This window comes from Hemicordylus capensis, chromosome 4, assembly GCF_027244095.1.
Source record: "Hemicordylus capensis ecotype Gifberg chromosome 4, rHemCap1.1.pri, whole genome shotgun sequence".
Taxonomy (NCBI): domain Eukaryota; kingdom Metazoa; phylum Chordata; class Lepidosauria; order Squamata; family Cordylidae; genus Hemicordylus; species Hemicordylus capensis.
Genome location: NC_069660.1, coordinates 50,320,166 through 50,335,952, shown reverse-complemented (window position 1 = coordinate 50,335,952; position 15,787 = coordinate 50,320,166). Strand labels below are relative to the sequence as shown.

Genomic DNA, 15,787 nt, shown 5'->3' with positions numbered 1-15,787 from the left:
GCCTGGCCTTCCAGGGTTTTTAAATCATTGTAAATTGTTTTAAATGTTTGCCCTGGTTTTCTAGGGTTTTTAGATGTTTGAATGTTTAATTGGTTTTATTCTGTTTTTATAGTTTTGATTTTAATTGTTAACTGGTTATAATTGTTTTTATTTTGTAGTAAACTGTCCTGAACCATTTTTGGAAGGGCGGTATAGAAATTCAGTGAATGAACGAACGAACGAATAAATAAATAAATCGCCATTTTGTGAGGGTAATTTCGTGTTTAAAAGTTTTTTTCTCCGTTCCTCTTTCTAAGCGTTTTGGGGTATCCATTGTCGTTCCAATTTCCAAGCCAAAATATCTGTCTAGTCTTTCACCGTAAATAGTCCGTTACACAAAAGATGTAGTCCAAAAACAGAGTCCAAAAGTCAGATAAACTGATAACAATTTTTTTTTTCTCTTTTAGAACTCACTCAGTTAAAGGAACCAGCACAAGGAGCTGTAGTAACTGAGGAAACTGATTGCTACGGTGGTTGCAAAACAACTGAAGTACTCCCGCCTTAAATAGCCATGTGGTCACATGGGGTGGCTTGAAAGCGCCGAGAGGAGCTGTGGTACTCCACACCAGCAGGCTCCAGCGCAGATGCAGAACCCATTCTAATGGATTCTATGGATCACGCCCCAGATCTACCAGTTTATGTTAACACCAGCCTGAACCATGGTTAATACAAACTAGGGCTTGCAATGACCCAGGATTTGAAACCAGCTTCAAACCCTGGGTAACAGCAAGCCCTGTTAGCATTATATATTTAATTATGGGTAAGGACTGCTGGAGAACTTGTGTGTGTGGCCACTATCCCACTGCCTGCTCCATTAGCTAGAGATGAGTCCGGACCAGTTCGGAGGCCATTGCAAAGGCCTCCGAACTGTCCGGACCGGTCTGTCCCCTGGCCGGTTCGGTTCGGGTGGGGGGTCTCCCCTTAAGGGCGGGGAGGGTTTACTTACCCCTCCCGCCGCTTTGCCCCCTCCAGTGCCCGTATTCTTAGTAGAAGCCGCCCCTTCTGCCTCCTCCAGTGCCAATGCCGCCTGGGCGCGCGCGCGGCTTTGCTTTTAAAAGTTCCTTTTGCTGGCGCTGAGGGATTAAACACCAAACAGAAGCCGGCAGAGCACCGCGCCGGCCGGCGGCTCCCCCATGCTCAGCCGCCCAGCAGCCACTGAGAACGCCCAGCGAGGACGCGCCGTCGCCATCGCCGACGCGCCGCGGCCCCCAGGCAACCCTAACTTCCGGCTTCCATGCGACTTCCCCCAGCATACAGAGTGGCTGCATTCTGCCACTCTGTATGCGGGGGGAAGTCGCATGGAGGCCGGAAGTGAGGGTTGCCTGGGGGCCGCGGCGCGTCGGCGATGGCGACGGCGCGTCCTCGCTGGGCGTTCTCAGTGGCTGCTGGGCGGCTGAGCATGGGGGAGCCGCCGGCCGGCGCGGTGCTCTGCCGGCTTCTGTTTGGTGTTTAATCCCTCAGCGCCAGCAAAAGGAACTTTTAAAAGCAAAGCCGCGCGCGCGCCCAGGCGGCATTGGCACTGGAGGAGGCAGAAGGGGCGGCTTCTACTAAGAATACGGGCGCTGGAGGGGGCAAAGCGGCGGGAGGGGTAAGTAAACCCTCCCCGCCCTTAAAGGGAGACCCCCCTTCAGTGCCGGTCCGGACCGCTCCGGACCATGCACATCCCTACCATTAGCCACAAGTAAGGTATTGCCAATGCCTTGGCAATGCCAATCTGTATTTGCCTTATTAGGGAGAACACCAAATATTTACATTGTTTGAAAAGCAGCGAGTACATCCCATTTTCCAAACAGCTGCCCACCTGTTTGCGTATGTATTCGACCATTATTTCTAGCTGCCTTGGATCATCACAGTGTTTATTGAACAGATTTCTCCAGATGGCTGCTGCAAGCACATGATCATCTGACAAGATTCCCTAAAGCAATGCAAGAAAAACAGCAGAGGGGAAAACATTAGCACTAAACAGGAAAGGAATTTCAGAATTATTCCAGAGCATAAGCAGCTTTAAGTTACTAAATGAGCAAAGAGGCACCTTTTAACGTGGTGATTCTCTTTCTTTAGCAGGGGGAGAGCAACTGGCCCTATCCATCCACAGCACAGCATCCCTCCAGTGGCTGCTGCTGGTGTCTATCTTAAGTTTCTTTTTTAGATTGTGATCCCTTTGGGGACAGGGAGCCTATTTATTTATGTATTTATTTATTTCTATCTAAACCACTTTGGGAATGTTTATTGAAAAGCGGTATATAAATATTCATCGGGGTTTGAATATCGTTGTGGAAACATAAATAAATGCTAACCCAGAATCAGGTTGCCTGTTAAGAATTTACTATCACTCCCCACAAACATGCAGTGCCCTGTGTGTAAAAGGCAGCCCCACTGTGACCACACCATGTGTAAATGTTTCACGTAGAAGAAGAGTAAGTGAGGTAAGATCAACAGATATGTGCAAAGCAATATAATTGGTAAACCTATAGACTGAAAAATCCAACAGTTGACATCCTATCACTGTGTGGATGCCTCTAACAGCGGGCATGCAGTGGCAGCCCCCATGCTTGTGCTTCCAAGGCACGGGCACACTTGAGCAAGAGTGCAAAGAGTTTCAAAGCTTTCCCCATGCTCCAGAAGTGCTCTGTTAGAGCAGAAACACACCACTGACCATCAGCGATGTATCTCTGCTCTAGGAGAGCCCTTTCAGAGGACAGGGGAAGTTCCAAAAGTATTTGTGCTCTCGTGCCAGGTCCCCCAACACTTTGGAAGCACCGGGACTAAAGTGGGGGCTCCTGCTACATGCATGCTGATATGAGAAGCAGGCACACAGCGACAGTCAGGATATCAGCCAGCGTATTTGGCACAGGCATTAGGCTAATTCTATGAAGAATAGTGTTACCTCATCATATCCAAAAATAGCTGCATAGAAACTTTCTGTCATGCTTCTCATACTTTCTTTCAGGGCAACAGAATCAATCTGAAAAATAAAGAAGCAGTAATAACTTCAAGTCTCTGGTAATGATGGGGAAATGAAAGGTGAAAGCAGCACATTGCAGAAGGCGGGAATCTGTTCCATCTATCTTAGGGAAGTAAGAGAAGTTCAAGCCTGCTTGGTCAATGGAAAACCTTTTGCACAGGAATAACATGAGAGCTTTGGGACACACAGGAAAAGAGGAGATGCTTGTTCAAACATCAGACTTTATATTTGTAATACATGTGCAAAGCACCTTAATTTTAATACAGAACTTATATGGGAAGTATCCCCTCTGGGGTGGGTTTCCTACTTGCTAGTGGTAGCTTTGTACTGAATATGCAATACATAGGAAATCCCAGACTAATGTCCGATATCTCAGAGGGGAGAAAAAGAGCAAAAAGTACAATCCTTAGTAGAAGGATGAGTCTGTGACACTAGGTGGAAGGGATAATGATTGGGTGCTCCGAGAGAGAGGTGAGTTTGAATGTCTGGCCTACAGAGACCATGCTAGCCCATCAATTCCAGAATCCGTCCCACAAAGGAAAGACATGAATAACACCATACACAAATCTTACCACTTGGATAAAACAGACCAGTATTGCTTCATCAATGATGTCATCAAAGCCCGATTAATATGCATATTGCCTTGTGGTTACTGCCTTGTAATACTTTCTCCCTCAAACAGCTAATTAGTTCATGTCAGACTATCAAACCTATGGTTTATATATAGTCTTCCATTAAACTGCAATCCTTCATAACTTTATTTTTATAATACATGCATACAGTGGAACCACAAGGAAAAAGTTCTTTTATGTCAGTTACTCATATTTTTCCATTTATATAAACTATTAAAATTCATGCATATATTTTATAGGCCATCAAGATTTGGTCACTGGGCTATAACTGAATGTTTAATGAAAAAGTGCTAAATAGAAGAAATCACAGGGTTAAATGATGACTGCAACCTCTGTAATGACTTAATTAAATTTTTATTGAGTACATAAACTATGATGTCACTTTTAGCCAACCAGGCTTGTACTTTCTAAGCATGTCAGAGACCATGGCTTTTCTCAATAGAACATACTCCTAAATAAGCAGTATTTCTATACTCTAATAAGGGGGAGCAGGTCTCATGTAACACACTCAATAAATTATCCTTCCATTTTTAAAACAAACAAATTCCATGAGTTATAATATATTTGCCATGCACTTTTTAATGACATAATAAAAATGTTACCTTAAGGATTACTTAACACATACTACAAATGTTACAGCAGGCAATTGCAAGGGGGCAAAGAAAATAAACAGCACCATTACAGGGACAGGTTCTGGACTTTGCATCCCTAGGGGAGCAGCTCACCATATAAAGGCAAAAAGCAGCAACTTTTAAGAAAGAGATTAATAAGGAGATAACAAAGCTAAGCAAACACAGCAATAAATAAAAATACGACTCTTGCGCTGAAAGTGGGGTCAGTCTCCTGGATAGCATCACATTTTTAAAAGGGCTATCACAGTATCTGGATGAAAATGGTTAACAGTAGAGGAATACCATCTCATTAAAATAAGTACATACTTAAAGGAGGGCTCTTCAGAAACATTCCTGTCTTTCACTCTGTCTCTCAAAATCCTCCCAGTACTGGCAGATCTCAACAATTGGCTTCTAATAGTAATGACTTATCTGACTACAGGCTTGTCCAAATTGTCATAAATTGCTCCTCAAAGCTAACAGTAGCCACTGGATTTCCCATAAGTAAAGCTTCTTCACATTTTGTCAAGAGCAGACCTTGGACTAATTAATACTCCTGTAACTGCTTTAGCCCCAAGTAGCTGAGGAACTTTAGGAGGGGCAAGCAACAATACTGGGGTCGGGGGATCTTCAGAAGTGAAAGGTGTACATTAGGGCTGTTCTCACGACCCTAAATAAGGTAGGAGTGCCCTGCCAGGCGAGGAGAGCTGTGCATGTTTCTGACTGGACCTAGTGTATATGCAAATATCAAGATAGGAGGAGGGCAGAGTGATTGCATGGGATCCAGGAGTGGAATAGGGTGGGCACAGCCAACCCACATTACCTCCCTAGCATTTTATCAAGGTTGGACAAAAAGCCATCCTACCCAGCTATCATACGATAACACTCCCCTTCTCCTACCTTGATCTTTGCATATAGAAATATTTAATAAACAAACAAACAAACAAACAAACAAATAAAATATACACAGCCATCAATTGGGAGCGAGCACAGCTCTTTAGGGTTGTTACAACAGCCTTAATATAAATCCTTAGTATATATTTGACTTTTAAAGCCCTAAATGGTTTGGGCCCTGGATATCTCTGGGACCACCTGCTCCTAAGGGTTTCTGCCCACTGATCGTCAGAGTGGGCTCTGCTCCATGTGCCGACAGTGAAAGAGGCTCAGCTGTTGAGCATGTAGGACAAGGCCTTCTCAGTCATTGCCACCAGGCTTTGGAATATCTCCTGGTCAGCATCTGCTCCTCAGCTTCCACCACAGTTTTTAGGAAACAAGTAAAGACGGGGCTTTTCACCCAGGCTTTAAAATGAAATTAGTTTTTACTGCTGCTGTTCTGTGTTTTATGTATTATTGTTTTATTGACTTTTAAAATTTTTAAATAGAGATTATTTTTATATTCATATTGATAGCTCTACTTTTTGTATTTTAATTGTGTATTGTTTTTAACCACGTTTTAAACCACTTTGAGATTATTTTAATGAAAGGTGGTATATAACTCGAACAATAAATAAATAAATAAAATATCCGAATAGCCTATAAGTGTTAAGGCATGCCAGTGTATAAAGGCCACTGAGATCTACTACTACTATGAATACAGGTTGAGTATCTCTTATCCGGACTGCTTGGGACCAGAAGTGTTCCGGATTTTGGAATATTGCTCTCTCTTGCAAGGCAGGGATGGAAGAGCCCCCTTTGCTGCCTCCTTCCAGGGGAAGGCCAGTTTAAGGGTTAACACGAAGTTGTCCAGGTTCCTAGAGAGGTGACTGGGAAGAAACATTTGGCACGGGCACCTTCCCTTCCAGCCCCTCCCCCGAGAAAGGAGCCTTTATGTTTTTTCCTGACCACGGGATCTGCAGCCCCCCTGAAGAAGAGAACTTGGTGGTTGCCAATGTAGGTGGGGTGCGTGGGGACCCCAGAGCTGCACGGGGAGGCGATGCAAGGGAGGAAAGCAGGGAGTGGGCTTGGGATGGTGGAACCAGGGGAGAAATGTACTGGGTGGGCAATGAGGGGGATGAGATGTGTGGAGCCTTCTGAAATAAGTAAGTTAATAAGTAAGTTTTGACAGCATGTTTAAAAGCAGGAAAATTGGGAATCTGTGAGCGAATGAGCTGAGGCATTTTGTTTTTTGTTATGGCATGGTGTCTGGATTGTGAAGCATTCCGGATTCCGGATGTCTGGATAAGGGATACTCAACCTGTATTTACATACTGCTTTTCAAAAAATGTTCTCAAAGCAGTTTACATAGAAACTAAATAATTAATAAATAAGATGGTTCCATGTCCCCAAAAGGGCTCACAATCTTAAAAAGAAAGAAAGAAAGAAAGAAAGAAAGAAAGAAAGAAAGAAAGAAAGAAAGAAAGAAAGAAAGAAAGAAAGAAAGAAAGAAAGAAAGTTAGTTGACACCAGCAAGAGCCACTGAAGGGATGCTGTGCTGGGCCTGGATAGGGACAGTGGTTCTGTTCCTGATTAATATAAGAGAATCACCACTTTATAAAGTTGTCCCTTTGCTCACTACTTTTCAAGGTTAGGATTAAGATGTGCTCTTACTCTCTCTTCCCAAGGAATTCTGTGATACTCATTAGGAAAGTGTTTATCTTCACTGTATAACACCAGCAAGGTCTCTGATGACATATTTAGTAAGGCTGTTCACACGAGCAGTCCTACCCAAGCTTGTGCAGCACTACCTGGGTAGGGCTGCTTGTGTGAAACACCAGGATTGAGACCAATCCCAGCACTGCCTTGCCAGGTAGCCCAGGGATTTTCTCCTGGCTTTTACCCTGGGTTACTGGTCATGTGGGCAGCCCGGGCAGACACAGAGCTGGGTGCCTAGAGCACCCGGCTTGTAGGAAAATCCCCCAATGCACCACATTCCTCACACGGTGCATTGAGGGATATCTGGAGTCCAGGCTGCATTCACCTGGCCTCTAGAACGCCATGCTGCCAGGATCAGCATGTGGACACATGATCAGTGTGTCCCACAAAAGAAGGAAGATCATCTGGGGGGAAGGTAGGTTCAATCCTGCCTTCCCAATGTAAGGGTCATGTGAACGACCTTAATATCTTTTCAATCGACAGTCACATTACCATGTTTGTCAGTATTCCCTGCTATGCTTGTTGCATTTGACTTTGCATTTGTCAATGTGGAAGTTTTGGATTCAGCCTTGAACAACTGTCACAAATGCTGCAAAATGTTGAATTTTTTCTTCCTCTTTCAAGTGCAGAAGGATTCCTAGACTGAATAAAATGTAGTTTCTTTTAGCACTCTTCCTTCCTGAGGCATAATACTCATACTTGCCACAAAACAGTTAACAGTTAAATATTTTCTTGCCAATATTTTAAGAGTGCAGAAGGTTCCAAATTGCTGGTAAAATAAACAATGCCAGACTGTGAAAACTCCTGGCTGCCATGCTCTCTGATGTTAACAAGAGTTTCTTTATTACTGTAACCTTTCTGAAGTGAATAAAAATTATTTATCTGCCCTACTTCTGCCCTCAAGTAAAAGGAAAAGAAGGAAAGTGAACCACAAAAAAGTTACACAGTAAGATGTCCAGAATCCTGAAGAATTATAGTTTTAAACATTTATTTATACATTGTTGTGTAAACAGATTGTACCCCAGCTGTAAAAACCTTATTATGTTCTACCATGTTTATCCTTTTGTAACTCGCCAAATGTTTGGCAATATCTAGTGAATGACAGATATCTTAAGGAACATCAAAGTTTTTATCCAATGACTTCTGAAAATAAGATTGCTTCTTCCTATTATTTTGAGGGAGTTCCTCCTTAATTTGAAGCAAAAGTTGTCACAACTGGAGACATAATAATGGAAATACTGTCTGCGCTAAAATACTAGAAAAATACACTTTTTCTTCAGGATTTCCCAGATGGATCTTAACTTGCACACAAAGGGCATGATCCAACCAAACTTAAGTCGTTTTAAGCTCCATTGATGCCAATGGGAGAACATTTATTTGTTTGTTTGTTTGTTTCACTTTTATACCGCCCCAACTCGTGTCTCTGGGCGGTTCACAATGATAAAACAGTTAAAAACACATTAAAAACTAACAATTTAAAAGTCAATCACAGAATTAAAAGCCTATTAAAAAGCTGAAAAAGCCTGAGTAAAAAGATGCGTTTTTAAGTATTTTTTAAAAATTGTCAGAGATGGGGAGGATCGTATCTCAATAGGGAGCGCATTCCATAGTCTCGGGGGCAGCAACTGAGAAGGCCCATCTCTGTGTGGCAACCAGATGAACTGGCAGCAACTGGAGACGGACCTCCACGGACGACCGCAATGCACGGCGGGGCTCATAATGAATAAGACGTTCTCTCAAATACCCAGGGCCTAAGCCGTTTAGGGCTTTATAAGTTATAACTAGCACTTTGTATTTTGCCTGGAAACCTATAGGCAGCCAGTGTAACTCCATCAGGAGAGGTGTAACGTGGTCTCTCCGAGATGACCCAGAGACCAACCTGGCTGCCGCATTCTGAACCAACTGAAGTTTCCGGACTACATACAAAGGCAGCCCCATGTAGAGCGCATTACAGAAGTCAAGACTGGAGGTTACCAACAAATGTACCACTGTTTTGAGGTCATTGATCTCGAGAAACGAGCGCAGCTGGCATATCAGCCAAAGCTGATAGAAAGCACCCCTGGCCACTGCCTCAACCTGAGAAACCAGGGAGAGGTGTGAATCCAGAAGTACTCCCAGACTGCGAACCTGTTCCTTTTGGGGAAGTGTGACCCCATCTAAAACAGGTAGATCAAAATCGTCTCTGGAGTTCCTACCCCGCACAATAAGTACCTCTGTCTTATCTGGATTCAGCTTCAGTTTATTCTCCCTCATCCAGCCCATTACTGCTTCCAAGCAGGCATTTAGCGAGGATATGCCAGCTCCTGAAGAAGTTGACATGGAGAAATAGATCTGGGTGTCATCAGCATACTGGTAACACCCAGCTCCAAATCCCCTGATGATCTCTCCCAGCGGTTTCATGTAGATGTTAAAAAGCATTGGAGAAAGTATGGAACCTTGAGGGACCCCATACTTAAGCTCAGATCTCGAAGAGCAACAATCTCCAATCAACACCATCTGGAATCTGTCCAAGAGGCAAGAGTGGAACCACTGTAAAACAGTGCCTCCCACCCACAACCCCCTCAGATGTTCCAGAAGAATACTATGGTCAATAGTATCGAAAGCCGCCGAGAGATCCAAAAGGACCAACAGAGTCACACTTCCTCTGTCAACTGCCAATTGGAGATCATCCATCAGGCCGACCAAGGCAGTCTCCACCCCATAGCCCACCCGAAAACCAGTTTGAAATGGGTCTAGATAATCAGTTTCCTCCAAGACCACCTGGAGCTGAGAGGCCACCACTCTCTCAATTACCTTGCATGTTTCCAACATGGGAGGTTGGAAACAGGCCTATAACTGTTCAGCTCTGAGAGATCTAATGCAGGCTTCTTTAGAAGAGGTCTAATAAATGCCTCCTTGAGACAAGGAGGCATACTGCCCTCCCTCAGAGAAGCATTTATGATTTCCACTAGGCTGCCTACAATAGCCTCCCTGCTAGATAGAACAAGCCATGTTGGGCAAGGGTCAAGAGAACAAGTGGTAGGCCTCACCGCTCCAAGCGGCTTGTCCACATTATCAGGAGTCACAAACTGAAACCAATCCAGTCGAGTCACATAAGAGGAGTTGTCGGACACCTCCAGTTCTGACATCAAATTAACTGTGGAGTCTCCATCTAAGTCGGCCCAAATCCAAGAGATTTTTATCTGTGAAGAGTTCTAAAAACACATCACAGCGGGTAACTGAAGACTCCAAATTCTGGTTCAAGGGAGGGGGGGCAGATACTAGTCCCCTCACAACCCTGAACAACTCCTCCGGATGTGAACTCACAGAGGCAATACGGGCAGAAAAGAACCGCTTCTTTGCCGCACGTATCCCCTGAGCATAGATCTTTAAATGTGCTCTTTGTCGTAATCTGTCGGATTCGAGTCAAGACTTTCTCCACTTGCGCTCCAGTCGCCTACCTTGCCACTTCAGCCCCCGTAGATCTTCCGTATACCAAGGGACCAGTTTTGAAGCGGGTCGGAGGGGATGCTTAGGAGCAATCGTGTCTACTGCCCTGGTGAGCAAGTTGTTCCAATTCTCAACCAGGGTATCAACAGGATCACCGGCAAAGCCAACATTAAATCTTTTCAAGTCTTCTTGGAATCCTACCGGATCTAATAACCTCTTCGGGCGGACCATTCTAATAGGCCCCTTGCCCCTGTGGAGGTGGGAAGTGGTCGTAAGTCCAAGCTTAACCAGATGGTGGTCCGTCCATGACAATGGGGAAATCACAGGAGTCCCCACTCACAGAATACCACCCTGATCAGAGTAAAAGACCAAATCAAGCGTATGACCTGCAATATGTGTCGATCCAGAGACCTCTTGGGATAGGCCCATAGTTGTCATGGCCGTTATGAACTCCTGAGCTGCACCGGACAAATTGGTCCCGAAATGAACATTAAAGTCCCCCAGCACAAAAAGTCTGGGATACTCCAACGCAAGCTCTGCGACCAAGTCCGTGAGCTCAGTAGAGGATTCTGTTGGGCAGCAGGGCGATCGGTACACCAACAGAAGTCCCAATCTATCCCTGGTCCCCAAACTCAAGTACACACATTCAATATGGTCCGATACCCTAACAGGGACCCTGGTAAGGGAGATGCTAAGTTAAGAACATGGACTAACTTTCTTACTTAAATCAATAGAGTTAAGAACTTTATATTAGCTGGATTGTGCCCTCAGAATTTAACCTTTATTAACCACTTAGTAGGGTTTGACCCCCACCCCACCCCATTGTTCAGAACAAAGAACAAAAGGAAAATTAGGACTTACTAGCAAATTTCTGCTCTATCCTTTCCACAGAATGATCTAACTAGTGTACTATATCGTCCTTTGGGGACAACAGCCAGGCTTTTTGAGACTGATGGCTACCAGTGAGGGGTCCCTTCTGAGTTATTTTTCTAAAGCACTGATAAACATAACTGGAGTTGAATGGTACAGAGCAGAGCTTAAATATATTTACTTCCAAAGACTTGCTTCAAAATTCTCTCTAAAGTCTGACTTTGAATATTCACCAGTATTCTTTGTTTTCAAGTATATGCTGACTAATTTAATATTTAACAATTGATATTAGACATAAATATCTAATATTTGACAGTATTTCATAACTAGCAACAGTCTTAATATCTGACTGCACTCAACAGTCAATCTACTTGGGATTTTACAAAATTTAATAATGAATATCTTATGAGATTTCATCTTATTATTTATTTATTTATTTATTTATCATATTTTTACACCACCCACAACTTACGTCTCTGGACGGTTTACAACAAGATTTCATACTTGATAACTACCAAAACTAAAACAGTGAAATGTTAACAAATCAAAGGCATTCAAAATTTGAGGCTAAAGTTCATATTCGGAATCTGAATTTCATATTTGAAAAGTTTTGCAATCAAAATGTTAGTAGCCGAATTGTAGGTCTTTAGCAATCTTTGCCTATTTGCAAATATTTGTTCCAGCTCTATCACAGAACTTTAGTACTGTATAGACAATAGATACAGCAAGATTAACAATCTAGAGTCAATCTCTTAATCTTAACTCCCTCAAGGGCCTGACAGTTTCAACAACTGGACAAAAAGTATGAATGAAGTTGCCAACTGGCCATCTGGAGAAGGCATCAATAGAAAACTCCTGAGAAAACCCAAGACTCTCTCGACATCTTTCTATGTCGGTCAAATAAATATTATGCACCTTCCTTACTTTGGGTGCATTAACCTTTTCATCAAACAGTCCACAACCCATCATACGCAAGAAGCCTGCACCATGCTATGTCTGGCTACCACACATTTGGAAAATCCCTCTGAATTTGGGGGATTCGGGAGTAGGTGGTACTGCTTTGCAGTGGTTCCGTTACTACCTCTCTGGTAGATTTCAGATGATGTTGCTAGAAAATAGTTGCTCTCTGAACCAAAAGCTATTGTATGGTGTCCCTCAGGGCTCCATCCTATATTAGATGCTTTTTAACATCTACCTGAAACTGCTGAGTGAGATCATTAAGAGATTTGGAGCCGGGTGTTATCAATATGCTGATAACACTCAAATCTATTTCTCCATGACATCATCATTGGGAAATGGCATAACCCCACTAAATGCCTGCCTACAAGCAGTAATGGACTGGATGAGGGATAATAAATTGAAACTGAATTCAAACAAGATGGAGGTGCTCATGGTAAGAGATCATACTTCAAGGGACATGACAGAGCTTCCTGTTCTGGATGGGGCTGCACTCCCCACCCCCCACCCCAAAGGAACAGGTACATACCTTAAAGTGCTTCTGGACCCAGGCCTCACTCTGGTTTCTCAGGTTGAGGATATGGTTAAGAGTGATTTCTATCAACTTCAGTTGATACAACAGCTTTGTCTGTTCCTTGAAGATAATGATCTCAGAACTGTGGTGCACTCTCTGGTAACCTCTAGGCTTGACTACTGCAATTCTCTCCACATGGGGCTGCCTTTGTATGTAGTTCGGAAACTTCAGTTGGTCCAAAATGCAGCATCTAGATTGGTCTCCAGGGTTTCTCAGATAGATCATATTATGCCTGTTGGCTGCATTGGCTGCCAATAGGTTTCGGGGCAAAATACTGCATTGGCTGCCAATAGGTTTCGGGGCAAAATACAAAGTGATGGTAACTACCCTTAAAGCTCTACGGTTTAGGACCAAGTTATCTGGGAGAACACCTTCTTCTGGTCTAATCTAGGAAAGCACAAAGTGGCTTCAGAAGCTCAAAGAGCCAACAGCCATCCTCAAAATGTATTCTCAAAGCCACTTTCTATCTCTTCTCATCAAATTCTTAGAGAAATAGAGAAGAACCTGCTATATTACTGATTGATTTGATTTATATACCACCCTTCCAAAAATGGCTCAGGATGGTTTACAACAAATAAAAACAATTAAAATCAATTAACAGTTAAAATCCAAACTAAATCAAACAATTAAAATAATTTAAAACCAGCATTAAAAATTAAACCATGAATCTAATTAAAAGCCTAGGTGAATAAATGTGTCTTCAGCACCTTTTAAAAAGTTGCCAGAAATGGGGAGGCTCTTATTTCAACAGGGAGCGCATTCCAAAGTCTAGGGGCAGCAACAGAGAAGGCCCGTTCCCGAGGAGCCACCAAGCAAGTTGGCGGCACCTGCAGGTGAACTTCTCTAGATGATCTCAGCAGGCAGTGGGGCTCATGGTGAAGATGACATTCACTTAAATACCCAGGGCCTAGGGCTTTATAGGTAATAACCAGCACCTTGTATTTTGCCCGGAAATGTATTGGCAGCCAGTGTAATTCTTTCAACACAGGAGTGATACGGTCTCTCCTAGATGAACCAGAGACCAACCTGGCCGCCACATTCTGGACCAACTGCAGTTTCTGGACTACAAACAAAGGCAGCCCCACATAGAGAGCATTGCAGTATTATTAGCAAATTGCTTCATACATAACAACTCAAACCAGTCTCTGCAATGAAGGCATGTCCTAATCCTGGGTGGGCAAGACCACTATTACTTGGTGGTAAGACCATTACACTCAAACTAGAGTTCAAAGCCTACTCTGGGAAGAGGAGAAGCAATCTGAGAAGGTAGTAAGCTTTTCTAAAAACAAACACCTTTTCATCTTCAAACAAACAAACAAACAAACAAACAAACAAACAAACAAACAAACAAACAGGAGGAGGGAGTCACCGTGCAGTCTATAGGAGGAGGGGGAGATTTTGAGGGGCTGGTATCAATTTGGCGGAGAAGTCCCAGTGTGTGTGTGTGTGTGTGTGTGTGTGTGTTTTGCCAGGGCTTGTTTCGAGGACTGTGTAGCATTCAGTTTTAGTTTCTCTCTTGCCTGGAGAGAGACAGTTGGAGGAGCCAGCTAAGGCTGAGGTGAGTCCCACCAGGTGGGAGGGGCTACATTCCTGTTGAGACTGCCTCAGTTTGAAGTCTTCTATGGGAAAAGAAGAAGCAACCTGAGAAGGTAGCAAGCTTTTCTTAAAAAGAACCCAAAAAACCTTTCCTCTTCAAACAAACAAACAAACAGGAGGGGGAGATTTTGAGGGGCTGGTGTCTCTTTAGGAGAAAAGTCCCAGAGTGTGTGTGTGTGTGTGTGTGTCAGTGTTTGTTTGTTTGTTTTGTCAGGGCTTGTTTTGGGGGATGTGTAGCATTTAGTTTTAGTTTCTCTCTTGCCTGGAGAGAGACAGTTGGAGGAACCAGCTAGGGCTGAGGTGAGTCATACCTGGTGGGAGTGGCCACATTCCTGTTCAGCCTGTTTACCTCAGTTTGAAGCCTACTCTCTACATAAGAGGTAATGGCCAAGGAAATGAGTGAACAGAACTTAGCAAACAGGGTCATAGGAATTTTAAGTGGCGTTTAGCTGGGAAGTGCACGGGACAGCTTGAAAGGAGCCCCCTTGATCACAAGGAACTCAGTGGGACCTGAAGGTAAGTACTATTCCCTCTTTCATATTCTCGGGAAAGAAAGTTTAAACTGTTGAATAGCTGACAACTTCAGCTACGACCTAACTTTCAAATACTGTAATCAATATCGAAATACACTGAACACCCAACAAAACAAGTCATAAAGATAGAAAGCCAGCAGGGGAGGGGGCGCTTCCCAGTGTACTGCACAGAGCGTTGCATGTGTGCTCCATGGACAGAAATCCTACGTGTTTGCTCAGTGCAAGGAGCTCCTGGCTCTCAGAGAACCAAGTTTGTTCCCTCAAAGCCAATGTGGCTGATCTGGAGAAGCTCAGAGAGTCAGGGAGGTATGTAGATGAGCCCTTCAGGGATGTGGTAGAGGCATCCCACTCCCAGGCTGATGGCTCCTCTCCTGTCAGAGAGAATGAAAGTCCCAGGGACAGAGGACATCATTCTAAGGAAGAGGGAAATGCTCCCTTACAAGGGACTCCTTCCATGAATGATGAGCCCATATCCTCTTGCACAGGGGATATTCCTCCAGGAGTTGGGGGCTTCCTAGCAGTGGGCAATTTGATCATTAGGGTTATAGAGAGATGGGTCTGTGACTCACGTGTCGACCGCATGGTGACTTGCCTGCCTGGTGCGAAGGTTGCAGATGTCACGTGGCATCTAGATAGGCTGTTAGGAAGTGCTGGGAAGGAGTCAGCTGTCGTGGTGAATGCCAGCACCAGCAATGTTGGGAAATGCAGTTGGGAGGTCCTGGAAGCCAAATTTAGGCTGTTAGGTAGCATATTAAAGTCCAGGAACCCAAGGTAGCATTCTCAGAAATGCTACCTGTTCCATGTGCAGGGCCATCAGGCATAGCTGATGGGTCTCAATGAGTGGATGAGACAGTGGTGCTGGGAGGAGGGGTTTACATTTGTTAGGCATTGGGATACATTTTGGGACAAGACAAGCCTGTACAAAAGGAATGAGCTTCACTTGAACCAAGATGGAACCAGACTGCTGATGCTTAAAATAAAAATGGACT

General features: G+C 43.9%; 1 protein-coding gene and 1 long non-coding RNA gene across 4 annotated transcripts in view; one reads left to right on the top strand and one right to left on the bottom strand.

Annotated features, from left to right (window-relative positions):
• The window catches only part of LOC128322415 (ubiquinol-cytochrome-c reductase complex assembly factor 1), a 102,731-nt gene that overhangs the window by 18,965 nt on the left and 67,979 nt on the right, over positions 1-15,787 (bottom strand). For all 3 annotated transcript variants that reach the window (XM_053243598.1, XM_053243599.1, XM_053243600.1), the window contains exons 8-9: positions 2,927-3,004; positions 1,841-1,954 (exon numbers count right to left, since the gene is read on the bottom strand). In XM_053243598.1, the coding sequence (XP_053099573.1) occupies positions 1,841-1,954; positions 2,927-3,004 (192 nt within the window). The remainder of the gene's footprint in view (positions 1-1,840; positions 1,955-2,926; positions 3,005-15,787) is intronic.
• Positions 14,663-15,787, top strand: part of LOC128322418 (uncharacterized) — a 49,822-nt gene continuing 48,697 nt past the window's right edge. Inside the window, exon 1 of the long non-coding RNA XR_008305705.1 lies at positions 14,663-14,781. This is a non-coding gene — a long non-coding RNA (uncharacterized LOC128322418). The remainder of the gene's footprint in view (positions 14,782-15,787) is intronic.